Genomic DNA, 26,359 nt, shown 5'->3' with positions numbered 1-26,359 from the left:
TAGTGAGAGGCACTCCCTCTGATCTCTGACTGTGGACAAGTCACTTCCCCAGCCCAGACCTCTGTTTCCCCAGATGAAAATCCACAGATTGCAAAATAAATAAATAAATAATAAATAAATAAAATAATTAATTAATGATGGCCATGGCTAAACCACTTCACACTGTTCCTCTACTGAGAATGCTATGCCTTATGTTTCCTCAGTCCTTTATTCAACAGCAATTAAGGAATCGATTTGGAAATACAAGGATTTATTTATTTTTCTTGAAATTAAAACTTTTAATTTTATTTGTATTGAAAATTTTATAATATTTATGTAGATATAGATTTTTAAAATAATTACTCTTGTGTATACTTAAAGAAAAAAATTAAAGCAAATTAAATTTATTAGGTTTCCTCAAACTTCTTCATGTGAGTTTGACCCTTCTGGATACTAGAGATGGGGGAAGGGAGGAAGGGGATTGGAGAGTGATAGGTTGGGTAAAGGGCATAAAGAAAAATTATGATTTGTAATAATGAATATGCTAATAATAAAAAAATTTGAAAAAGGAATACAAGGATTTGGAAATAGGTTGGTTAAGCCTGGGTTTTCCAGACCTCAGGGTGACCACAGATGGAATCTATGGCCCTTTCATAAATTTCCTGTGTGTGATGCCCACGTCTTTTCCTCTTTCTGGATATGAGATTCCCCAAATTTATAAAATTAGTGGGTGCGACCTATGTTCTTTTACATTCTAGGACCTGTGTGCGTGTGGTGTGGTGTGTTATATGTGGTGTGTGTGTGTGTGTGGTGTGTATTGTGTGTTGTGGCATGGGTTATGTATGTGTGCGTATGTGGTGTGGTGTGTGCTCATGTTTTTTAGTGGTGTGTGGTGTGTCATGTGGTGTGTGGTATGGTGTGTTTGTGTGTGTGTTGTGTGTATGTTCATGTTGTATAGTGGTGTGTGGTGTGTCATGTGAGGTGTGTGTGTGTGTATGTGGTATGGTGTGGTGGGTGTGTGTGTGGTATGTGTGTGGTGTGGTGTGCAGCGGTGTGTATGTGTGTGGTGTGTACTCTTGTTATATAGTGGTGTGTGGTGTGTGTTGTGGTGTGCTGTATGTGGTATGCATGTATGAGTGTGGCGTGTGTGTATGTGGTGCGGTGTGTGTTGTGGTGTGTGTGTGTATGTGTGTGGTGTGTGGGGAGGTGGGCCCAGGGCTCTGCATTGCTGGAAGAAGATGTTCCAGAGCTTTTCCCAGCAGAAGCTGCAGCGGCTGGCCTGTTTCCCATCATCCCACATCCCTGTCATGCCATATATTCTTGAAGGCATCACCTTTTTACAGCTTGGTGTGGCTCATCTGAGCTGCCGAGACACTCCCATAAACCCCACCCAGAGGTCTGCCCCCCCAGCTGTCGAGCACCACTCTGCGTGGGAACTCTCCTCTAGGAAAAAACAAATCCTTTGAAACCTCAGGACTTGCCGGAGTTCTACTTGGAAGTTACCAGAGGGGCATCCAAGGGCTTCCCCAGGCCAGTCAGGGTCCCTGCTGAGTCCCTCTGCCCCCTGCCTTGCTTTCTGACCCCTCACTCCCCCTCCACCTTCTTGTGAGCATGTGCTGTCTAAACTGCAGGTCTGACCATGCTGCTTGCCTGTTCACAACTCTCAGGGGAGGCTGGTTGCTGGTTCTACTTTATGATGCAGGGATGGGGGGTGACAAGGGGCCTGGGTTCAGTGTCAGACAGTCAGGTCAGAACCCTGGCAGTCCCATGTCCAACTGGCGAGCCATTCAACCCCTCTGAGGATCACCATCCTCATCTGTAACCTGGGGAACAAATAGTGTGAATCTCAGGTTGTTCTGGGAATTAAATAAGTTGATAGAGGCAATGTCCTCAGAACAGTTTGGCACATAGCAGGGCACACTAGCATTTTAGCACATAGTAATCCATGTGATTTATAATTATTATCTCCATTCTTCTGATAAGCAAATACAATACCAGATACATAATAGGCCTGCAATAAACACGTGCTGAATAGTAAGTGCACGAGGCCAGTGCATGTCAGGGACCCATAAACCAAGCAGTCACAGCTCCCTAAGATGTCAAGCCTAATTGCATGTGAATGTCTTGAGCTTGTAGGGGTGCACCAGTAAGGCAATGTCCCTGCTCAGACAGGGAGCAGGTCCCCTCCCATGGCTGCTCTTGCAATCACCAAGGCTGAGAAGAGTGTGGCTTGGCTGAGGAGCAGAAAAAGGGCATGTGTTGGGGGAGGATCCCTCATGCTTGTGTTTCTAGGTTACCACCACAACCTTCTGCAAATTGTAGGGAGGGGGAGATAATCGATCAGGCGGGATACCTGGGCAGTGCCTTTGGATGGGTCCTCTTCATTCCTCACTGTCACACCCAACCCCCCAGCTCAGGGGAATCAACCTCTGTGTGTGTGTGTGCGTGCGCATGTGTGTGGCTGTGTATTGGGCCATGGAAGGGAGGCTAAAGCCCTTTCCTCTCCCTGAGGAAACTCAGGATCTTTCCAGAGTATCTCCCATATGTTGAAATCATTGTGTAGAGAGAGAAGCATTTTCCAAGGCTTCTAAATGTCAAGCACTAAGCCCTATGTGGAAATCTTGTCTCTCTCTTTCTCTTCTTAGCTGTGGGATCTTAGGCAAGTCACTTCACTTATCTGAGCCTCAGTCTCCTCATTTATAAGCAGGAATAATAATGCCCACCTCATAGGATCATTGTATATAGTGATGTCATTTGGAGATTTGGACTGGAACCAGGAGACTTGAGTTTTAATCCTCCCGCTTCTGTGGCTGTAGTAGCTTGAGTGTAAGAATGGTCCCTCTCTGTATCCACACCATATGTCTGGCTGGCCCTTGCTTTGTGACTTGCCATAGATATTTCAGACATGATGCTGTGCCAGTTCATAGTCTAGGCTCAAGAGACTCTGAGTGCTTCTGCTCACTCTCTTGGAACCCTGGCCTGTCACCATGGGAACAAACCCAAGTTAGCAATTGGAGGATGAGAGACTCATGGAGCAGAGACAAGCCATCCCAGTCTACGGCTGCCTAGACTGTGTGACAGCCAACCCACCCCCAGACACATAAGAAAGACCAACCAAGATCTACAGGGCCACCTACCCAACCAGTAGCTGCCCATAGACACATGAGTGAGCCCAGCTGAGACCAGAACCACGATGACCTGTAGACTCCTGAGCAATGATCAACACCCTTGCTGTTCTGTGCCACTGAGCTTGGGGTAGTGTGTTATGCAGCAATTATGGACTGATCTTGGGGCAGTCTCTTCCCATCTCTGGGCCTCAGTTGCCTCATATGCAACCCGATGGAATTCGGGCTTCATGAACATTGCTGCTCCTTCTCTGATTCCTTAGAACTTTTGGCTCTGGGGAAATTCTGTCTCCTTTTGTTAATGGGCTGGCAGATCTGGGTCCAGCTAGGTTTATTTTTATTGTGGCCATTTCTCTCATGATTTTTGCTAATACCTGGAAATCTGTTCTCCTGGGGTCAATGCTGCATTCAACTCCTGAATCTCCCTTCTCCCTTGCCTGCCTCTCAGGTGGAATTCCTGCAGCCCAAAGCAGCTGTATCAAACAGAACTTCAAAAGACTGAAGAGTCTCTGGACAAGCCACTTATTTTTTAGAGTTTGGAATTAACAGCACAGAGCAGGTTGGCAGAAGCTGAAGTGAAATACTCTGTAGCTATCAGTCATATGGTTATCGGGGTTTGTTATTAGGTGCTTTTATCTCCTGGTTAGAGAACTGTGTGGGGCCCATAAACAGGGAGAGATAATGGGGCTGGACTCAACAGTGGAGCCAAGGAAGGCAAGCTGGAGCTTGGTAGTGACTTTTTTCCCCAGAGATGTATGAGAGTACTTCAAAAAGTTCATGGAAAAATAGAATTGAAAGATAATATAAATCTTTCCATGAACTCTTTGAAGTACTTTCATGTTTATATTTGCACTAGATGCCTAGGAAATGGAGGGGGTGTGCAACTCTCTGAGCCTCAGTTTCTTTTTCTGTAAGATGGGCTAGGATTTTTTCTCTTGTCGAGCACCTTACTACCATTTACTGTGTGGTTGTAAGACTGGCTTTGGCCCCAGAGACCTGGGTTCAAGTCCTGACTTGACCACTTCTTAGCCATGTGACCTTGAGCAAGCAACTTTGTCATTCTCAGTCTCACTTTTCTCACCTGTAAAAAGGGGTAGTGATACTGATATTACATAGATATCACATATGGTACTGGGATCACACAGGAGAGTTAAATGACTTAATATGCATAGAACACTTAGTGACTGGCACATAGTAAGCACTCAATAAATGTTAGACATTGATTTCTTAGATTATCATCATCAATGAGATAAAGCATGCCAAGTATTTAGATTAAGGTCTAGCATTCTACAGGGGTACAAATAGTGTTAACTATGGTTATTGTTTGCCTAATTTATGCCAGAAACCTTACAGGAATTTTATGTTATTTAAATAATTTACACACTCACTGTCTCTCTGTTGTGTTCAAGAGATGCTTATTGAGCACTTAACTGTGTGCTTGACATGGGGGATAAAGAGAACAAAATATCCCACTGTAAGGCAGGCATCATCACTTTCAATAATCTGCCAAAGATCACAGAGCTATTGAGCAGAAGGATCAGGATTTAAATGCAGCTCATTTTGACTCTAGAAGATTCTGTGTCTCCTTAGCCATGTGGCATCTTCAAGGTTGTGGCCTTGTGCTGAGCTCTTGCAGCCACACCCAGGTTGCTTTTCAGGTCCTAACTCTCACTTGCTGCATGATGCTTGGCAAGTTACCTTCCATCTCTGGGCCCCTCCCAGGCCTTCCATTCTATAGCTGCTTAATTCCTTTATTCTCCTTTCTGTGCTTTATTTTGAGAGAGAGAGAGTGTGTGAGAGCATGCAATGTAAGAACTCTTCTGGGATTTAAAAGGTTCATGTTCAGTTGTGTTTTAGGACAAGAGGAAGATTCCTGATGAGACTTGGAGGAACATGATGGGTTAAAGAGGCATTTGGGGTGTGAGGAAGGTCTAGCCTGGGGGCTCCTGATTCATTTCAAGATTATTCACCCCCTTCCCACCTTGAACATCAACAATGTGAGGCAGATAGCTCTAATGAATGCTGTGATTCAGGGCATCCATTCCATGCATAACTAATGGTCACTGTCTCACACGGGTCCCCTCCTGGAATGCCCTACCTTCATTACACTCTTTGATTCTTCCTGGATGTCATTCTCTGTGACATTTGCACAATCTGCAGAGATAGATCCAGTGTCCTGCCCCACCCCCCAAGCCACAGCACTTTGCTTACATTTTTCCAGGTTGTCTGTTTCTGACCCTACTTCCTTTCCTGAACTTTGACTTCCTGCATGCCTGGGAGCCTTCCTGCATTGTTGCTGAGACATATAGCTGGTCCCCAAGAAGCCTGTCCAAGTTACTAAACATGGAGGCTACCATGTGTACTCAACCTTTATTGAGTAATTGGAGGAAGCTGCTTAACCTCTCTGTGTGTCATTTTCCAATCCATAAAGTGTTAATGATAATATCTGCCTTCTTAGAGGATTTTTCATAATTTTAGTCTCCATTTATGAAGTCCCAACTACGTGCCAGACACCATGGGATGTGCTCTGCATATATTATCTATAATTTGGGTAATTACCCTTCTGTAATTATCTCTACTCACATTAGCTCTAACTTATGTAATTATTATCTCTACATAATAATGTTCAGATTCATTATTGCTCATGGGCGTAAGCTATGCAACTCAGGCCTAGCACACAGTAGGTCCTTAATACATGGTGACTAATTAGAACCATTATCCTTATGCCCACCCATCAACAAGCCTGCCCAGTGGAGGGGGAGGGGAAAAAGGTCCCCTCTCACCCGGCACATGTGGCCTTTGTCCTCATGACTCAGAAAACATTGCCCAGCACCTACCATGGGCCACCTACCAGCTCAGTCTGCAGTGCAAACTCTTTCCCCCTCGCCGATATGATAAACAACAATTGCAAATGCTTAGAAGTGCTGAGGGGCCCCAAGGACGGAATTATTTTTACTATCAAACCCAAATTGGTTTACTAAAACTGTCAGCGGAAACCAAGCAAGATAAATTAAACCCAGCAGCTCTTGGGCCTCACGTAACCCTGGCTGGTGAGATGCTATTTTCACTGCCTCTGTGGGAGGGAGGAGGTGCCGAGTCCAGATGCCACTCTGCCAAGTGTGTGCCAGAGTTTGCCGGAGAGTGCCTCAGGCTGGTAACCGGAGGACTCCGCTTTCTTCTGCAAGGCTTTAATCCCTTTAAGTGCTTAAAAACCTTCCCCTGCTGCCCAACTGGGGGAAGCCCAGAGCCTGGAATGCAGCCTTCAAGGCCCTGCTGGATCCCATAATAGCCCGGCCCTCCACTTCACTGAAACATCACTGAGCTCCAGACACACAGGGCCCTGGAGACATGGCAAGCAGGGTTGGAATCCAAGCTCTGCCAGTTCCTAGCTGTGCAGTCATAAGCCCACTTCCACCTCTCTGAATCTCAATTTACTCATCTGTAAAATGGAGATGATAACAGAACCCACTCCACGTGCTTGTTGTTAAGATGCCTGGGATATACTAAGCGCTCAGCAAATCTTAAGTATCATGAACAAATAAGAAGAGAGCTGTGCTTTCCTGCCTATGGATGGACCTTAGAACATGCTATTCCTTTTTGCTGGAACACTGTTTCCCTTCATCTTTGCCCATCTTCTATCTGTCCTTCAGATCTCAGCACAGATTAGGGTTTCTCAGCTTTGGGTCAGTTAATTCTTTGTGGTGGGGACTGTCCTGTGCACTACAGGACACTTAGTAGCACTCCCGGCCTCTACGCACTAGATGCCAGGAGCACCCTCTACCCCATCCCCCAACTGTTACAACCAGAAATGCCTCCAGACATTGGCAAGTGACCCCAGTGGCAAAATCGCCCCAGTTGAGAACCACTGACTTAGACATTACTTTCTCAGGAAAACTTTTCTTTTGTGTCCGCTGCCAAGCTCTCCTTCCAGCCTCTGGGCCCCTAGGCTCCTGTATTTCCTCTTGCTTGTCAGCTTACAATGTGTCTCCCTCAAGGACAGGGCTGCATCTGTCTTGCTTACCGCCGGATCCCAGCCACAGTACCTGCTACATAGGGGGTGCTCAATAAATATCTGTAGAATACAATTGAACTTGCTCAATGACAAAATTACAGTTGTCACAACATGCTCATGATGATTGAAACTGTGACCAAATAGATTTTGATGTCACTTCAAGTCCTAAGGCCCTGAGGAGGGTGTGGCAGCTGCCCCGGGGAAGACAATGCCCTCCACATTGGCCCTGTCTATGGTCCCACCAGCAACTTCAACTTGGCTTAGCATTTGGTGCCCAGCTTATCTAGAAAAACAGTAAGGTCTCCCCAAATCCCACCCCACTTAGTCCCTAAGCTCTTCCAGTGGATTTGAGCATCACTGAGTTGGGGAACTGTGAAGTCTTCCCACCCTAGATATTCTGATTCTAAGGTCTGTGTTGGCAAATCCTTTGATACTCTAGCTCTATAAAACCTTCTCTTGGGGGGTCTTCCACTACTGTTAACTAATAATTTTTAGCCAAAATGTTACTTCTTATCAACCAGGTTTCTTGTCATGTAATAAACATGGGTTTATTGACAAATGGAGGCCATGTCTCCAGAGGGTCTTCTCATACTTTTCTGACCTTTGTTTCCTCCTTGTGCATCCTAGCCAGCTGGACATGAATTTGGGTTCAAATTCTGGCTTTGAGACTCCATGGCTATATGACCCTATTACTTTTATTTTATTGATTCTTATTTATTGAGCACATACTATGGGCCAGGCACTGGATTATATGCTGAGGTTATAGCAGTGAATAAAACAGAAAAAAAAACCCTTCTGTTTTCATAAAAGTGATGTTCTAGGTGGAGGAGGTTGGGGTTGAAATACTTCAACAAATAAAACAATGTGCAGTGTGTTGGGTTGTGGTGAGTGCTGTGGGGACAGTGAAGCAAGGAAATAGGACAGAGAGATAGGATGTAAGCTATGCAGGTAGCTGGGGCAGGACATCCTGTGGGGAGAGGAGATAGCAAGTTCAAAGGCCCTGGGGTATGTGTGTGGATCAGCAAGGAGGCTGATGTGGTCAAATGTAGACAGCGAACAGGAGAGTGAACTGAAGTGATGTAGGAGAAGTGACCAGGGCCAGATCACATAGGGCCTTTTGTAAAAACTTTGGATTTAATTCTGAATAAACTGTGGAGCTCCTGTAGAGTTTTGAGGAGAGAGAGAAGAATCCAGTTCACAGTGAGTGTGCTGCAGGCAGCTCACACTGGCTGGTGTGAGCCAATTGTTAAATGTCCAGGCATTTGGCGAGCCTGTTGTCCTTATGTTAGTAGCTTGAAATTGCCATGGTGGGAGTATTTACACCATGGAAATTGGCAAGTGCTACAGATCTGGCTCCTCCTCTCACCTGCCAAGAAAGCGAGTTTGAACATTTATAAGCACTCTACTGGGCCAGAATAACTCCAAGGTTTTGTTTGTTTGTTTGCTTGAGTTTGTTTCCTGAGCAGTTGGTAGGAAGAATGGCTCCTTACTGAGATGGGAAAGATAGGGTAAAACAGGTCTAGGAAGAAGAATCAGGAGTTTAATTCTAGATACATTTTATGTGAGATGCCTCTTCGACTTCCCAGTAAAATGGTGAGAAGCAAGTGGATATGAGCTGGATATAATTAATAGTTGTACCAGCTCATAGGATTACTCTGAGGAGCAAACAATACAATTCATTTTTTACTTATAAAAAATAAAAATTAATGTTTGTAAAGAACCTTGCAAATAGTAAGTGCTCAGTAGCGTAAATTTCTTTATTGTTGCAATGAGAAAGGGCCTTAGTCACTGTCTAGACCAAGGGTTGCAAACTGGTGGCCCTCAGGTTGAATCCAGGCAGTACACATTTTTTTGAAGGGGGCATTATTGTAAAAGCTCAAATTTAGATGATTTTAGGTGGGGCATGTACTTTCCAGTTCATCACAGACCCCCCCTCTCCCAAATGATCTCACACCAGCACAATTCCTGTATTTATGTGACTTGCCTGGCTCTGAAGGGGTTTGAGTTTGCATCCACCCTTGGTTCTAGGGAACCCATCATTTTTCACAGGAGGAATCTGAAGTCCTGAGAGGCTAGGTGATGAGTTCAGGGACGCTCAGGGCATGGAGGAAGGAAGCTAGTGGTCCTCCCTCCGAGTCAACGCTCAATCTAGTGTTGCCAAAATGATCAGAAGAGAGCAAGTCTGCCCTCTGCGAGTCCTCTTCCTGAGGCTAATGCTGAAGGCCTGGCTTTGGGGAAGGATTTCTGCTTTAACTGCTTGAGGTTCCCAGATGGGCCGCCCTGCTGCACTTGTGCTTACTGGTGGAAATAAAACCAAGTCCTGTATGAAGCCGAAGGTTAACTGAATATTTGATGCCTAGAGAAGATGAAAGCAAGATTCACATTTTCCTGTTTCCTCCTCCAGGCCTCTGGCACCAAAGGGAGATGTCAGCGGTCTTGTTTAAGTAAAACCACCCATCTGGAGGCTCTCTGTGAGGAGAGGACAGCCAAGCCAAGCAGAAGGGAGGAATCACAGACAATTTTGAGGGACTTGGGGCGGGTGGAATCCCTGCAAGAGAAGCCAAGAACTCAGGGGATGATTTTACCTTCTCTTGGCTGAAGATTGAAGTGGTGTGTCCAGTAACTCCCGGGGGGGAGGGGCTCATAAACTGGGACCGTAAATTTATATTTATCACGCAGGTAGTGGGGAGCCACAGAAGGCTTCCTAGGGGGAGAAACCTTAGGATGCAGTTTTCTATTTGAAGCTGAAGCTATGAAGACCCCAGAACCTTCCTTTGATCCTTTTCCTCTGTAACCCCTACCCCATCTCCATGCTCCAGCCACATTAAACTTGCCTTAAGTTACTAAGTGGGCAACACTCTCTCATTTCCAGGCTTTGCAGATGCTGTCTGCAAGGGTGTCAGGGATGCTCTTCCTTTGCCCTCTTCATCTGCCTACCTTCTCTTTCATCCTAGCTGAAAAGTCACTTCCTCCTGGAGGCCCTCCCTGACTTTACTCAGGCTCCCTCTGCTGCCTGTCCTCCCCCATCATATCTCCTATCACGTTTCATACAGTTTCTTGTTCACCTCACACACTGGACACTGAGGGTGGAGACTGTTCTGCTTTTCTCACAACTGTACCTCCAGCACTTAGCCTGGTGCTGGCGTTCAGTAGGCATGCAGACTTTTTTTTTTTTTTTTCTAGAGTTAAGAGAGACAATCCAATCCACTCTTATCTAATATAAACTTTACTGCTGAAGGTACAATGATCAGAAGCTTTCCAGCACCTAAAATTGTGCTTGGCTCATAGTAGACAGTCAGCAACTATGTCTGGAATGAATGAATGAATGAGCATCTGATTCGAGGCTCTAGAAGTCAGACAGAAGGGAATGTGGAGGAGAGGATGAGCTCTAATTGAGGAGTGAGTGAGTGAGGCAATGAGCCTCCAGTAGCCACAAAGCACCGACGTTCCAATTCCCCAGTACCGATGAGAAAAACTGAGGCCTAGAAAGTAGCTTCTGGTCACACAGCTGGGAAGTGAAGGAGGTGGAATTCTTTCCTAGGTCAGCCTGGCCCCAAGTCCACAAGGAGCAACTGTTCAAGCTCTGTTAAGTCTTTGACTCAGCTGGCACAGGAGGAGGTCCTGGGACATCTTCTGAGGATAGTTCTGCTGCCCCTAAGGAGTAGCCTCAAAAGGCAGTCACTAATAATTTGCAGACGATTTCCCTCTTCTCTCGCACAGCTCCTCTGCAGAGCCAGGCAGCTCGAGTGCTGTTTCCAAACCTGCTGGATTTTGGCATCTCCTCCTCCACCCTGTGCCCCCTCAGCCACCTGGGTTTGCTGGGAAGTCTTTTCTTCTGCTTTCTTCAGACACTGCCACCTGTCTCTGACCCCTTCTCATCCCCATCTCACATGAGGAAGTTGGAAGAGCATGGCTGAGAAGCCACAACAGCCTGGATTTCAGCTTTGCTACTTGCTAACTGGGTGGCCTCCCTGAGCCTCAGCTGCCTCATCCAGAAAATGGGGACAATTGCCCTCCAGGAAGGGTTATTTGTGAGAATTACCTAAGATGTAAATATGTAGAGCAATCACTGGCACATCTGACCCAGAGCAGGTGTCTTCCTGATCCCTGTGAGTGTCACCCTTTTGGAGAGTTAGGGAGGAAAGTTCTGGGTGGAGCATCTAATAGTTACCCCCACCAAGTTTAGAAATCAAAGCCCTACAGCCAGGTAAATCCACTCATTAAACACTTTTTCATTCAGCGATTATTTACTGAGCACCTACTATGTGTTAGGCTCTGTGTTAGATTCTGGAAACAGGTAAGCCCTACCAGGCCCTGACTGAGAGGACCTTCTGGTCTAGCAGAGAGAGACAGACAGGAAAACAAACCACTGTAGTATACTGAGTACGTAGTACAGTGCCCTCATTTCTCTGACCACACTGGCCATTTATTCCTTTGAAAATGACACGTTTGCTTTTGCCACAGGGCCTTTGCACATTCTGCTCCTTTTGGATGCATCACTCCAATTTATCCTTTAGTTCTGAGAGTTAGTATCAGATACTTGGGGAAGTCTCTTCCTACCTTCCTATCTATATCAAATCCCCATTATAGAACCTCATAGCACTATAAATCTTTCCTTGCATTGCTTACTAAAGTTACATTGTGCAATTATTTGTACTCATCTTCATTTAATATCTGTTTCTTTAGTATACTGAATTTTCTGAAGACAGGGATTCAGTGTGTGTGTGTGTGTGTGTGCTGCTGCTGCTGCAGCAGCTGTTATTTTTATTGGTCTCACTGTAGGGACTCCAGTTCTTTGCTCAGCCCCTGCCACACAGTAGGTGCTTAATTACTACTAGTTGAAAGAATAAAGCAGGAGCTATTTATTCCCCAATCTCCCAAATTCGGTTGGATTGTGGGGCTACCCATCAAAAACACTCACAACTGGATATCTAAGAAGATCCGTTTCTCTTCCCCCACGTGGATCTTCCAGATACAATCTTCACCTTCCACATAGGGCTCTGGCCAATTTGGGGACAGCACCACTCCAGCCACAGCAGAAAGTTCTCCACCACACATGGCTGTAAAAGACAGACAAACTTTATTTGTAAGAAAGCCAATATGGCATAGCAGTTAAGAGTGTGGACTATGAAGTCAGACAAACGTGGATCTCTGTATCATGGACAGGTGCCCTCACCTCAGGCAGTCAGTACACGTGTGTGGAATGATGACATGGGAGCTGCCACCTGTCTCCTCTTTAGCTGAGGGCTGGTGAGAGTTGGGCTATAGGTGCTGTAATTCTTTCAGGACCAAGGACAAGCTCAAATGTCGGAAGGACTCCTCAACAGCTCTGCCCTCGTGCAGATTGAGCAGTGGCTAGGGTACGGTACACTCAAGTCAGGTGGGCCCAGGTTCCCAGCCCACCAACAGGCCCTGGGACAAGGTATGCAACTTCTTGGAGCCTCAGCTTTCCTTCTCTACAAAATGAGGGTAACACCCCTGCTGGCCTCATTGGGTTACTTTGAGGCTCGATTGAGCTCATAAATGTCAAACATGCAGCACTGTGCCTGGCACATGGCAGGTGCTCAATAATTTAATTAACATTGCTGTGAAAGGCTTTGGCCCTGAAGTGGAGGGAGAAATGTGGCTGTGGCTGGTGCCCTTTAAATTCCACTCTGTGTTTACTGCTTTGGAAAGTTCTCAACATGGCAGAGGCCAAAGCACCAATAAATTCCGCTCTGTTAAACCAGCACATTTAATACAGGGATCAATCCCTCACCATGGCAAACTTGTGATTTCACACCAGCCACCATCCAGGCAGCGGCTGCCAGGAGGGAGGACACCCTTCATTACTCCACATGCCACCAGGAAATCCATGCTTGGGTGGCTCGGTGACCTTAAATATGGGGGCATGAGTAGGGCAGGCCATTGGTAGCCCATGCAGGTGAGGATTCTACACAGCCGTCATTGTCCAGAGGGGCTCAGAGCCTAAGTCTCTGAGAACAGAGACCTGAGTCCCATTTCTGTCTCGGCCAATTACCCTCAGTGTGTTCTTAGACATGTCACTTCACAGCATTGGTTTCCTCATCTGTACATGGGGCTAATAATACCTAGAGTTGTGGTGAGAATGAAACTGGATCATGCACATACAGTCCTTGGCAGAATGCCTGTGACATAATTATTTCACAAGTATTAACAACTATTATTATCATTATTATTAATGAGAGCCAGGGCTGACATGTATTGTTGAGTGGGTTGTGCACTGCACAAGGGTGCATAGCAGAGTATGTAAGAGCTGCAATCCATGCAGTGATCTGCTCACCAAGTTGTTCACCCTGGAGGAAGGGGCACCTTTCAAAATTTGTGATTTTGTCATTTCCCCGAGGACCATCAGCAACACTGATCCAAAGGATAGTGAGCCCTGGAGTGGGTTCTAATCCTCAAATCGGTGTGTAAACTGGGGACATTCCTCTAAGTTGGGGCCTTGATCTTCTCAGCTGAAGGGGTGGAGTTCCCTGGGGGGCCCTGGGAAGAGGGCAACGGCTCGCTCACCTCTGCACAGGGGCTCCGTGTCGTTCCAGTATGGGTCCCGCACATTGATGCACTCGATGATGGCCGGGCCCTGCTCCAGGGAGTGGCCAGGGTCGCAGATGAATTCCACTATGGTCCCAATGTTATAGGTCGGGTCGGATGTGGTGAAGTTCCCATTCTGAATGTAGGGCTCATAGCAGTGGCCTTTTTCAAAGGCTGGGGTGGGGGTAAAAAGAGGGGCAGCAGCTCAGATGAGTCAAAGGCCACCCCACAGTGCTGTGTCTTAGAACATGGGGCCCCTCTTGCTGCTTAGGAAATCTCTGAGGAAAACGAGCACCAGACCACATGTTCCAGTTGCAGCTGACCTGCTGAGAACCCTTGGGTCATTTGCTTGACTTCTTGGAGACTCACTTTTTTCATATCTAAAATGGGAATAAGAGTCTCTACCCTCTCAGTTCTGCAGAGCTGTTGTGTTTTAATTTTTTTCCATATCCCCTATGTATCCTTCCCATGTCCCATGACTTCAGAGTTCTCATTTCTGCCACTGGAAACCATATGTTTGTCTATAATAAGGACCAACCCTTCTTGGGAACATCAGAAAAGAAAGTCCCCCAAGGTAGGTGAAATGCCTTTCTTAAAGTGTCAGGGTCTGAACAGGAGAGGCCCTTGCTAATTCCTCTTGGAGGAAGAGGTAGCTGGACTCTAAGAGGTCTCACTGGGTGGGGTAGAGCTGAGTTCAAGGGCCCTGATGCAGGCTGGACAGAAGTCAGACCCATTCTTACTAAGTGGTAGCCTTGGTAGCAAGTCACCCAAGTTCCCTAAAGCTCGGTTCCCTCCTTTACAATCGGAGACAGTAACAGTTCTAACATCTCAGTGTGGGGAGTACCAAACAGATGGCGCACGTGCAGCACGCAGTTAGTGCTCAGTAAGTGGTAGGCATTAACAATCAGACCAAGAGTCTGTCTTTGAAAATAAAGGGTCAGTCTGACCACTGGCTCTCTCCCATCTTCAGCAATCCAGATCTCTACATCCCAGGACACTGTTCCAGTCCCTCATGACTCCCCTGCTCCCAGGTCACAACCTCAAGAGGAGAGGACCCAGCGACCCTCACCCTCAAATCGGATGTTGAAGGCTGAGGCTGCCCGGGCCTGGTCAGATGTGAACTCGATGCGGATGGTGTTGCTTTCGCTCAGCAGGCCCTCGAAGGGGACACTCTCGGTTTGAAGAGAGTCATAGAGAAGAGTGGACTTGTTGGTCTGCCCGCTGTGGACCATCATCCTGGTGGTGGAGAAGGAGAGGAGGGACACTGAGAGATCTTCCTGAGTCATGGACACACATCCGTGGGAGGGGAATGCAGTGACTGCTACCTCTGGAGTCTCATTCCTGGACTCAAGTCCTGACTTTGCCTCTTACTTGCTCAGACAAGCTGTTCCCTCTTCTCCAGAATGGGATTAAATGCTTGTTGCAGATTCCTAATGGGTTTATCCCAAGGTTGTAGGCTGTGTGATGTGTATGATGTAATGAACCATACTTATTAATTGACATTTATTATTATTATTAATTGAAAAATTGGGATTCATGGACTAATAACATTGCTGAAACAGTGGCATATATAGTCAGGCAGACCTAGGTTTGAGTCGTGACTCTGTGACTTCTGAGCTGTGTGACTTTGGACAGGAACACTTCACCTCTCTGAGCCTCTGTTTCCCTACTTGTAAAATGGGTACAATCAGACCTACATCAATGTGTGAGGATTAGAGACCATGAACATAAAGTGTCCAGTCCAGAGTAGGTATGAAAGTCATACTTACTAAGCATTTGGCTCTTACCAGGCTCTGCCTCTGATCTTCATTTCCTAAGAGCACTGTGTGAGGAGTCATGAGTCCTGATTTCCAGTTCCCAGTTCCCCCCTGTCTGAGTTTACATAAGTCTCAACACAACTTTGGCTCTCAGTCCCCCCAGCTGAGAGAGAAGGAATCATGACATCTTTCCAATCATTCTTTCACCACCAATCTTACAGGTAGGCTTTGAGAATATTTCAAAATAAAGTGCCCTGAAAAATAAAATGTGCTAGTCAAAATGTTGGGTGTTCATTTTTATTGTTTTACTAAAGCCATTTTATACCTGACTCCTTGCTAACCTTGGCATTTTAAAATAAATTTTGCAAAAGTGGGGAAGAAAACAGTACATAAATCAGTGAAGTTTCTTGTATGGAGTCATAGACACACATTTTTAGCCCTTTGAATTTTTCACTATGACTCATAAAAAGGGTTTATTTTATGTTGCCCAGATGAATTTCTAATGTCACCAAGATGCATACATTTGGAGCCACAGTTTGCTCATTTTGCCATGTGTCCAGTGTGGCTGAGATGAAGCGGGGGGCTGTGAGGCCAGGGGCCATCCCAGGAGTCGGGAGGGGCACCTCCCCTGTCTTCTGATCCCTGCTGACTCTGCTGTATCTTGGGGACTGTGATCCAGGACTCCCCTTTTAAGGAACAGAAGCCTTTGGCAAAGAGGGTTGCTCTGGGGGAAAATTCCAAGATCTCAGAATCTCTAGAGTCTGTCAGTCTTTTAAAAATAGCAATTTCCTGGCTATGTTCTCAGGAAAATGTCTTCAGTAGTAATACATTTTATCTCAAATCCTTATATAGTCTGAGGTCAAATGGGTTTGGGAAGTGCTGGGTTAAACAAAACAAAACAGAAACTTTACTTTTTTCCTGCAGGACTTGTCAGTACCTTTTCTGGCTAACGTGTGTTAGGACCTTCCAAGACAGGGGTAGAGTGGGCATACAGTGTCTCCTAAACATGTTTGATCAAAGAACCCACCTTTTATGCTGCATATCATGGAGCTGGAGTTTAGAAAGGCTTCATTTGGAGAAGAATCATCTTAAAATCTTTCTTCATGTTCCTTCTCTACTAAAAATCCTCCCATGTCTCTCTGTTGCCTGTAGAGGTAGCCTGGCATTTAAAGCCCTTTGGGATATGACCCCAATTTGCCTTTCCTGGTTTATTTCCTCCTGCTTCCCATGGGAATCTTTGCAGCAGCACCTCCTACCCTCTAAATTCTCCAGGCTTGAAACACTCCTCCCACTGTTTTGGAGTTCCTTTATCCATTCTCTTTCCAATGTTTAGATCAAAGTCCCATTTCTTATGTGCAGTCTTACCTAGCTCTGAGCTCTTGAAGCTGACACATTGTGGCATCTGAGACATTTTCTCCTCAATAAAGTGCATGGGACAGATAAAATTAATTTGTCTTTTCTTCTTAGCACAGTGAGTATCTTCACCTTTTTTTTGCATTGACCTTTAACCTTGATGAAATACCACAAACTTCTTTCTTTACAGACACACTTGAGAACTAGTTTTCCCTGGTGATTGTCAACTCATACTTTTCATGATCTTTGCAGGGCCTCATAGAGGCTACTAGTGAGCAGTGTGTCTGTTTGGCCCATCTGTCATGATTTCAATAAATTTCAGAAAATACTCACTTTGGTTAACTTTTTTTCTCTTTCTGCTCATTTTTTTGGTCTGGTACAAACTTGGTTCATCTCCAGAACCATTGAACTGAGGTCTAAGTTTTAAAAAGTGTCCTTTCCAGGGTTCCTATGCCTGGTTTCCCAACTGCAGTTTCCAGGAGGAAGAATTGAGAATTTGATTTTTAAAGATGTCCCTAGGTTATTCTGATGCCACTGAGAAGCCATGTTCAGGAGCCCCTATTCTATACTTTACACTTTAAAGCAGGGATTTATTGATATGAAGTTGTTCAGGATAAAGCTGGACTGCTTGCAGGGAAGTGGACTCAAGAGATGGGCAAATTATTCAGTTGTCTGTTTTTATTACTATTATTTTATTTATGAGAGTCCTTTCCAACCTAAAGAGTTAAGGGTCTAGGTTTAAAATATCAAAGAAGCCAGGACACTAAAATTCTAGGATCAAAGTTTGTAAGCCTCCAGAATTCTAAGGTGCTGGCATCCTGGAAGTGTAGTAAATGCTACTAGTGTCCTGCCCCTCATATCCCCTTAGCACTTACTGCTCCCACACTTTCTGCTGCCTTCCTACACAAAGTCTCTGAGAATCAGCCAGCTCAACCAGCTCAAGGGGCGGTAGGCAATGCTGAGGCGTTGGCATGCCCAGGAGCATCCTTCACCTATGATAGGGGTTGGTGGAGAAATACCCCAGCTCCCTCTCTCCTCCAGGAGGATTGCTCTGAGGTGTGCTCACAGTGCCTCAGATGTCCCCAGTGGACAGAATCCCAGCTTCCCCAGCAATCACCTGCTTATTAGTGTGTACTATATTGTCTCACTTTCTCATGCCCTACTATTATGGCTTACTAGGAGCAGCTCCCAAATAAACTATTTTTCCCTCAAATTCTTGTCACCATGTCTGTTTCCAAGGGAGTCCAACCTAAGACAGCAAGTCTAAGCAGCTAAAGTCCTAGTTTTCTAAAATACTCTAGAGTAAGTTTTTAGAATATTAAAGACTTGAGATTCTGGATTCTATGCATATCAGAGTCTGCAGACATGCTCTCACTTACATGTTGCTTCGTAACTTCTCCACTAGTTATTTCATGTGCATAAGACTCATTTTTCCATCTAACTTCCTATCATACCAGAAACCAGTGTTCTCTACTTCTCTCCTGCTCTCCATAAAGCCTAATACATGACTGGACCCAGAGCAGGTGCTCAATAAATAATCCCTCTTTTTTTCAAGTGCAAAAAGTAATGTGCAAAAGAAAGAATGAAGTGGCACAGTGTGGGGGACCAGTATTCCCTTCTCGCCTCTTCTGCTACCCTGCTGTGTGACCTGGGACAAGTCCTCTCCCTCTGTATGTGTTTCTGTGTAAAAGAAAGAGATTGCACTTGATGGTCTCTGAGATCCTTGCCATCCTTCCCAGTTCTTCCTTTCTTGAATTCCATGAGCCAAAGCTTCAGCCATTTCAAGACCCCCACCCTAGCCACATTCTAACACTCTAAGAGAGAATGGAGCTGGGTGGGGACCTTCAGAAGTTTACCTGTCCTTCTCATGCAGCAACAGCCTCTCAAAGTGCAGATGCAACTTCTGGCCTTCTGGAGCTTCGATCGTCCACACGCAGAATTGACTCCCATTGGCATTTCCAGGGTAACTTGGGGAGAGGACACGGCCGATGGTGGCGTTGTACACAGCCCCTCCACAAGGGGCTGGGTCCAGAAAGTAGGAATGGGCAGGCAATGAGGGGAGAGCAGAGAGAGGAAGTGAGTGTTGTATGCTCCCCTGATCCCCCTCCCACCTCTCAGCTAGAGTGAAACAGGAGAGACCTGAGGTAGAGGAAACAAAGTGGGGAGAGAGAAGGCTTAAAAGGGACTCGTCCTCCTGGGAGGGAGTCATCCTGTTTGATAGGAGACCGCACTTCACGATTGGAACCATCAACATGTGTTTCAAGGTAGAGAATGACTGTGATTTAAGAACTCTTCTACGGAGATGGTTGTGCTCAGACTTTTAATTATAAAATGGTAATCAAGAAGGACATTAATAGGCAGATTACAAAAGAAGAAATGTATTTTTAGTGTTTAGTAAGCACTAAAAGATTCAGCTTCACTAATAATAAAGGAAATGCAAATTTGAATTATATTCTATTTTCATCTACCTAATTGATCACAATAAAAGGCAGCAATAAAATTTGGAGATGGTAAACGTGATCAGAAATGTTTACTCTCATCCATGACTGGTTAGAGTACAAATTGTTAGGAACTTTCAGGAAGGCAATTTAGTGAAAAGTCTAGAAAATGTGCTCAAACACTTTGACCTAGCAATTATGGTTCTAAGAATTTATCCTAAGAAAAAAATTCGGAGAATTGCATAAAGATTTATGAATGAGGATATTCACTGCTACCTTGTTTCTAAGAGTGAAAATGAGAAACAACACAAATGTCCACTCAGAGATGTTTAACAAAATAAATATACTCCATCCACGCAGTTATTAAAGACTGTGTTCTCAAAGCATACTTAAGAATATAGGAAAATGCTCACTATTTTAAGTGAAAAAAAGTGCATGTTAGAAAATGGTCTGCTATGCCTATTTCAATGAGCTATTTGCAAGGATCAATTGAGACCATAAGAAGAAATGGGATTTGCTCCTATCTTATATGTTTTTGCATTTCTTGACAAGTTTTCTTTTTACCAGAATCATATATTACTTTTATCATAAAAATCTAATAAAGAAATATTAAAATGTGATTCGTGCACTAGAAAGAGTTGTATAACTTTTTCCAGTTCACAAGTTAGGAGGCATTCTTATTCTTAGGAGTTATTTGGTTCTTAGGAAATTGATGTTTCATGTACTGCTTGAGAGAGCTATTCTGAATTTTCTAAAACCAAGCAGAGCTGGTGGGCAACAGGCACCTCTCCCAGAACTAAGCAGTCAGTTCAGGAGGAAGGGATGTGAGGTACATCTGAAGATCATGATTGGGTAAAGCCCTGTGCCAAGATCAGGGTTTCAAGTGTTGGGAGCCATCTCTATTTTTTTTTAGGAAGATCAAAGAAGTTTGAAAAATCTTCCTTCTCAAGCACAAGTCCCTTGGTTCCTTCTCCATTTTCAGAGGAATAGAAGGACAGGAAGCAAAATTTGGACAGGCCCTTTGGAATCCCCTCACAGAGGACTAATGGGTAAACTTTGTGGGTAATATGAAGTTATCCTCACGGCTCCCTCTCTCATCTCCTACAAGTCTCTGCTCAAATATTGCCTCCCGTCAGTCTCATTTTGTTTTTCTGCTCAATCTTTCTTCATCACTCTGATCACCATTTAAAAATGAATATATGTCTTTGTTTATTTGCTTTGTTATGTATTTCTCCCCCTGTAAAATGTAGGTTCCACAAGAGCTGGAACTATTTTTTGTACATTTGTTTTTTATCATACCACCAGTAAACAGAAGAGTTCCTGGTATGTAGCACGTGCTCAGTAAATATTTATGGAATAAACAAAAACTATGCATTTTGCAAAAGAGGACAAAAAGTTCAGAGGTGTTAAGCTACTTGCTCAAGGACACACAGCTAGTAAGTGGAGTAGTTGGGACTCAAGCTCAACCTGCCTCATTCCAGAATCTATTATTAAAACCACTACTCTGGCCTATGTGTTTTTCATGATGATATTCTGATGATCCAGAAAGGTGCATGGTAAATAGTGGGTGTTATACAAATGTTTATTGGATGAAATGAATATTTTTTTCCTTTGTGTACCTCCAGCACCAGCTCAAAGATAGACACAGGGCAGGTACTCATTGAATGTTTGTTGAATGGCTGTATGAATAAGTAGGGAATAGGGCTTGCAGTAGAGGAGAAGCGTGGATAGCTCCCCTCTCTGTTCTGGACTCTACGGTGAAGACATTGCCAAGAAGCGCTGTACTTCTTTCAGAACCACGGACAGAACACTGAATTCATTGTCTCTCCAGGCTGCCATTCTGCGCTGTAGAGGAGAGATTGTCCTCTCAAGTAAGCCAGCCCTAGGTTCAAATCTCACTTGTGCCATGATCTGCTGAGGATCAAGGACAAGTCACTTAAGTTCTCTGCACCTTCAGTTTAGGAAAATGGTGATAATAATTCCACCCTCCTTATAGAATTGTAGTGAGAAATCAATGAAATGATGTACATAGACAGCTTGGTGCCATCCCTGGCATAGAGTAGGTACTCAAAATGTAGCCAGCATTATAGCACTGTGCTCAGGAGCTGAGAGATGAAGGACACTGTCCCTGGTGGGGAGTTCTGGCCATCTGTCCTCCTTGAGCTACTACACATTTGTTGCCTCTCTGCTTCCTTCTTTGCCTTATTAAGCCGACTGCTGGCTCTGTTTGGTTTCAATTTGCCAGCCGTGGCTCCCCATCCATCGTTCTTAGCACAAATTGAGGCTTAATTCTTCTCTGATTTCACACATAGATAAAAATTAATGTGAGAGAAGCGTGAAGACCAACTGCCCTATGATTTAGATTTTTTTTCTTTGTTAAAAAAAAGAAAGAAAAATTCTGAAGGACCTTGGGGAACAGTACTGCAGCAATTAAATCCCAGAATTTATCATCAGCTCTCATTTGCTTTTTGGATTTCACTTGACTATGAATGCCTAGAGGGCAGGAATTGTTTTCTTATTCCCAGTTTTCTCCTGTACATGGCTCATAGACTGGCACACGGTAGGTACTCCAGTTATTATGCAAAACTGATACCTTCTTGGCCACCATCAGGACTTATGGGAATATAAAAGGGTTTTGCTCTCTTGATAGCTAAAGATGGTCAAGGCTGCACCCATTGGTGCTGAAACAGTATGATACAGCCCAATGTTTCTCAAACTATAATGTGCACATGAATCACCCAAGAGGCATGTTAAGATGAAGATTCTGATTCAGTTGGTCTTTCATGTGGCCCAGGATTGAGCATTTCTAATCGTCTTTCTGTTTGAGGACCATGCTTTGAGTGATGAAAGTGTGAGGGACTGAGCCCAGGAGAGAAGGGCTCTGGACTCACTCTCACCATTTCAATCATGTTACTTTCTCTACCTAAGCCTCATTCTCTTTATCTGTGAAGTGGTAATCCTACCTCCCTGAGCTCCTATGAAATACTAGATGCTAACTGGTCTCCACGGATCCACTCTGACCACCCCCAACAATCTGTTTGCCACATGGAAGCCAGAGCGATCTCTTCTATGCTTAAATCCTTGTAGATACTTCCTGCCAGATCCATACAGCTTCTCATGGCCTGAAGACCTTGAGAAATATGGTTGCTGACCACTGCCCCAGTCTCCTATACTGCTGTTTTCTCTGCACTTTAGTCAGATTAGTCCTTTTTTACTTCCTCAAACTCACTGAGTTCCTTCCCACCTCTGAACCTTTACATATGCTAGTTCCTCTGCCTGGAACAATCTTTTCCATCTTTTATCTTCAGTCTAATGATCTCCTAGTCAACATCCAGATCCTGGTTTAAGAGTCTTGTCCTCAGGGAATCTTTCCCCGTCCCCTCTCGCATCCACTCCTACCCCCCAAGGCTAGGTCCACTATCACATCTTCTCCCTGAATACTCTCCTCCATTGCAACACCTCTCCCAATAACTGACATCTTGTCTATCTCCACTTACTCTGCATCATTCCACCTTGTGAATATCTTTCCCAGTACTTAACACGATCTGTTACCATCATGTTTGCTCACCTGTTGCTCATGTATACACTGCATCCTGCACTAGAGCAGACACTCCTTGAGGGCAGGGAGTGGGTCAGGGTCCCTGTAATAGCATTAGCACGAGGTGCAGTGCAGTACCCACACACAGTGGGCACTTGATATTTGTTGAATGATCATGTAGATAGGAAAGGATCTGAATGATAAAGAACCACCCACGTGGGCTTAGGAGTCTTTCTGCCTTTGAAGTCTCACATTCTATCTGTGGGCCCAGAGGCCCACTTCTCTTTACTGGAGGGCATCAGACTGTGATAGCAGGCTACCTTCAACAATTTCCATCTAGTGAGTTTGGGTAAGTGACTTCACCTCCATGAGCCTCATCTATAAAATGGGGATAATAATTACCACTATGGGATTGCTAGAAAGGTTAACTGCAGCCCTTAGCATAGTGCTCAGCACATATTGGCTGGGCTCAAAAAATGGCAGCAGTCATACCCAAAGATCAAGAAACAAAAGAAAAACAAGTTAATTTATCAAAATTAAAAAAAAAACTTTTTGCATTAAATAACACTATCAAGAAGTGAAAACACAACCCACAGAATGAAAGAAAACATTTGGAAATTGTATATCTTACAAGAGTCTAGTATCCAGAATATATATAGAAGTCTTACAACCCAACAATAAAGAGATACACAACCCAATTTTTAAAAGGGCAAAGAACTTGAATGGAAATATTTCCTAAGAAGATATACAAATGGCCAACAAGCTCATGAAAAAATGTTTGACATCAGTAGTCATCAGGGAAATGCAAATCAAAACCACAATGAGATACCTTTATAATCACTAGGATGTCTAGAATAAACAACAACATGGGAAATAGCAAGTATTGGCAAGGATGTGGAGAAATTGGTGTCATTGTGCACTGCTGGTGGGAAAATAAAATGGTGCAGCTGCTGTGAAAAATAGTTTGGTGACTCCTCAGAAAGTTAAACACAAAATCATCATATGACCCAGCAATTCTACTCCTGGGTATACTCATATACCTAAGAGAAATGAAAACTCATGTCCACACAAAAATTTATGTACAAATGTTCATAGCAGTATTATTTATAATAACTAAAAAATGGAAACAACTCAAATGTCCACCAATGAATTAATGGATAAACAAAATGTGATATATCCATACAATGGAATATTATTCAGCCATAAAAAGGAATGAAGTACTGATATATGATACAACATGTATGAACCTTGAAAATGTTATGGTAAGTGAAATAAGCCATATATAAAAGTCACATATTGTGTGATTCCTTTTATGTGAAATATCCAGAATAGGCGAATCCATAGAGACAGAAAGTAGACTTGTGGTTGCTAGGGGATTGGGGGAGAGGGAATGGGGACTGCCTGCTAATGGGTACAGGGTTTCTGTTTGGGGTGATAAAGATGTTATTGAACTAGATAGTGGTGATGGTTGCATAATATTGTGAATGCACTAAATGCCTCTGATGGTAAATTTCTTGTCATGTGTATTTTACCCCAATTTAAACAAATTTCAATGGTGGCAGTCATCTGTATTTGGAGCAGTCCCTTACCCTGGGCTGACAGCCAATTCCTGAGGTCACTCCTGATGTCTTGGGGGTTGATCTCTCCCCTCTTAGTAAGACCATGGTGTCTGGTTTGGCTGAGGCTGGAGCATACCTGAGCAGATGGGCTCCTGGCTGCTCCAGTGGGGCTTGGAGGCATTGATGCAGGTCAGTGTCTGGGCGCCCTGCAGCTCATAGCCCAGGTGGCAGTGGAAGTGGGCCACCCCACCTGAGTGCAGGTCCATCACTGTGACATCCCCAGAGTCAGGACGGCGGGGAAAGTTGCAGCTCAGCATAAAGGCTGGGAAGAGATACAAAGGCAGACACAGTCAGCCCTCAGAGGGGGAGACTAAGAATGTGACCCACATCCTGGGAGCCAATTTGTACTGAGAAAAGATGAGGCCCCTGGGGACTCCGCAGCACTGGAGGACAGTATTTTTGTGACTCTCACAGATCGTATGATGCTGAAGCTGCCCAGTTAGCACTTTATAAGGGCTCAAAACTCCCCACCCTGCTTAATGAGGGACAGCAGGTTTGGGGTGAAAAATGAGTTCCCATACCTCATTTGAGCCTCCCCCTATGTGGACAAAGAATAGGCTTCTCCTTGGGAATAGGAGGGGCAGGATTCTCTTGATAGGATAGTCCCACCTGCACACACATCTTAGGTGTTTGTTAAAAATGCAGACTCTTGGATCAGCTCTTCAGGAAAGGCCCCAGGATATGAAAGCTTGAAAACAACTGGCCTGGGAGCTAAGGGCTTGGGCTTTGGAGAGAGACCAAAGGGAGTTTACATTGTTATTCTGTCACTTAGAAACTATGTAACCTTGAAACAATGACCCATTGCCCTGAGTTTTACTTTCCTCATCTTTCTAGTGGCATTGATAGTTGTCCCTACCTCACAGGTGGTGGTAAGCACTAAATGAGATAATGCCAAGAAAGAGCCTTCTCAGCGCAATTCTAGTTCATAGTTAGCGCTCACTAGCTGGGGCTAGTAAAAGGGTGTGTGTGGCCACAGTTAGCTCCTCAACTTTTGTAGGAGGATGTCAAATTCATCCTAGCGACACCCCTAGCCATGATCTGACCTCTTCTGCAGCACAGAATTTCTGTATTTCCAGAACTACTTAGGAGGAATAAATTCAAGCTTATGGCTCAGCAAGATTTCTTTTTTTTTTCGTTTTTAAATTTACAACGGCAACGAAGGGTGGTCTCAATATTGAGAAGTTGGGATGAAGCGGCTACTCCCACATACAGTCATCTACCTGTGTCAGAAACGTCTGAGGGAAAAGTTAAAAGTGAATTGTTCTTCCAGATGTCTGGTCAATTTTAAATAAACGTGGATGACTCCCAATATCTGGAAGTGAAGCTGATGCATCCACTTTCCATTCAGATATTCCGGCAGCTGGTGGGTGTCCACAGGGAGCTCCTGGCTAAGGGAAGGGAGACCTGAGGCCATGGGAACTGCCCAGGAGGTGAGGAAAGGGGATGACAAGGTGGGGGGGGGGAAGAAGGAAGGAAAAGAGGAATTGGGAGAGACAGAGAAGGAAGAGGGGATGGAGGGAGAAAAGGAAGAAATAAAGGAAGCAGGAAAAGAGGGAAATGAAGAGAAGGAAGGAGAAAGGAAAGAGAAGAGAGGAAAAAACAGAAAACAGGAGAGGAGACCTAGAATCAGGCAAAAAGGAAAGAAAGAAAAATTGTAGAGCAAGAACAGAGAGAGAAGGATCTGCGGTACATGTTCTCTGCCAGGAATTTATGAACTCCCAGGGGATTCGTGTACTGAATTCAGGGGTCATGAACTTGAAGGGCGGAGAGTGGCTTGCTGATTTTCATCGCCTCTAACTGAGCTGCAGTATTACCTTCAATCAGGAGTGTAGGCCACAGACTCTAACATAGTAGTAGAACCTGCGACTTTGTCTCTAAGAGAATCCACAGATACCTTCATATCCCAATGGATATCTTGACATATTTCTTATGCTCCTCAGTTCTCTAAAATTACAGTAATTATCAGAACCATCAGGGGATATTATT

At 44.6% G+C, this 26,359-nt stretch overlaps 1 protein-coding gene across 6 annotated transcripts in view; it reads right to left on the bottom strand.

Moving 5' to 3' along the window:
* The window catches only part of SEZ6L (seizure related 6 homolog (mouse)-like), a 77,854-nt gene extending 53,217 nt beyond the window's left edge, over positions 1 to 24,637 (bottom strand). For all 6 annotated transcript variants that reach the window (XM_008578278.1, XM_008578282.1, XM_008578277.1 and 3 more), the window contains exons 1-5: positions 24,450 to 24,637; positions 18,635 to 18,800; positions 14,738 to 14,904; positions 13,648 to 13,842; positions 12,038 to 12,176 (exon numbers count right to left, since the gene is read on the bottom strand). In XM_008578278.1, coding sequence (XP_008576500.1) covers positions 12,038 to 12,176; positions 13,648 to 13,842; positions 14,738 to 14,904; positions 18,635 to 18,800; positions 24,450 to 24,630 — 848 coding nt within the window. In that variant the 5' untranslated portion in view covers positions 24,631 to 24,637. The remainder of the gene's footprint in view (positions 1 to 12,037; positions 12,177 to 13,647; positions 13,843 to 14,737; positions 14,905 to 18,634; positions 18,801 to 24,449) is intronic.
* Between the last annotated feature and the right edge of the window lie 1,722 nt (positions 24,638 to 26,359).

The sequence above is a fragment of the Galeopterus variegatus genome, unplaced genomic scaffold (assembly GCF_000696425.1).
Source record: "Galeopterus variegatus unplaced genomic scaffold, G_variegatus-3.0.2 Scaffold1656, whole genome shotgun sequence".
NCBI lineage: Eukaryota > Metazoa > Chordata > Mammalia > Dermoptera > Cynocephalidae > Galeopterus > Galeopterus variegatus.
The sequence above is the reverse complement of the archived record's forward strand: the minus strand, read 5'-3'. Positions and strand labels throughout refer to the sequence as shown.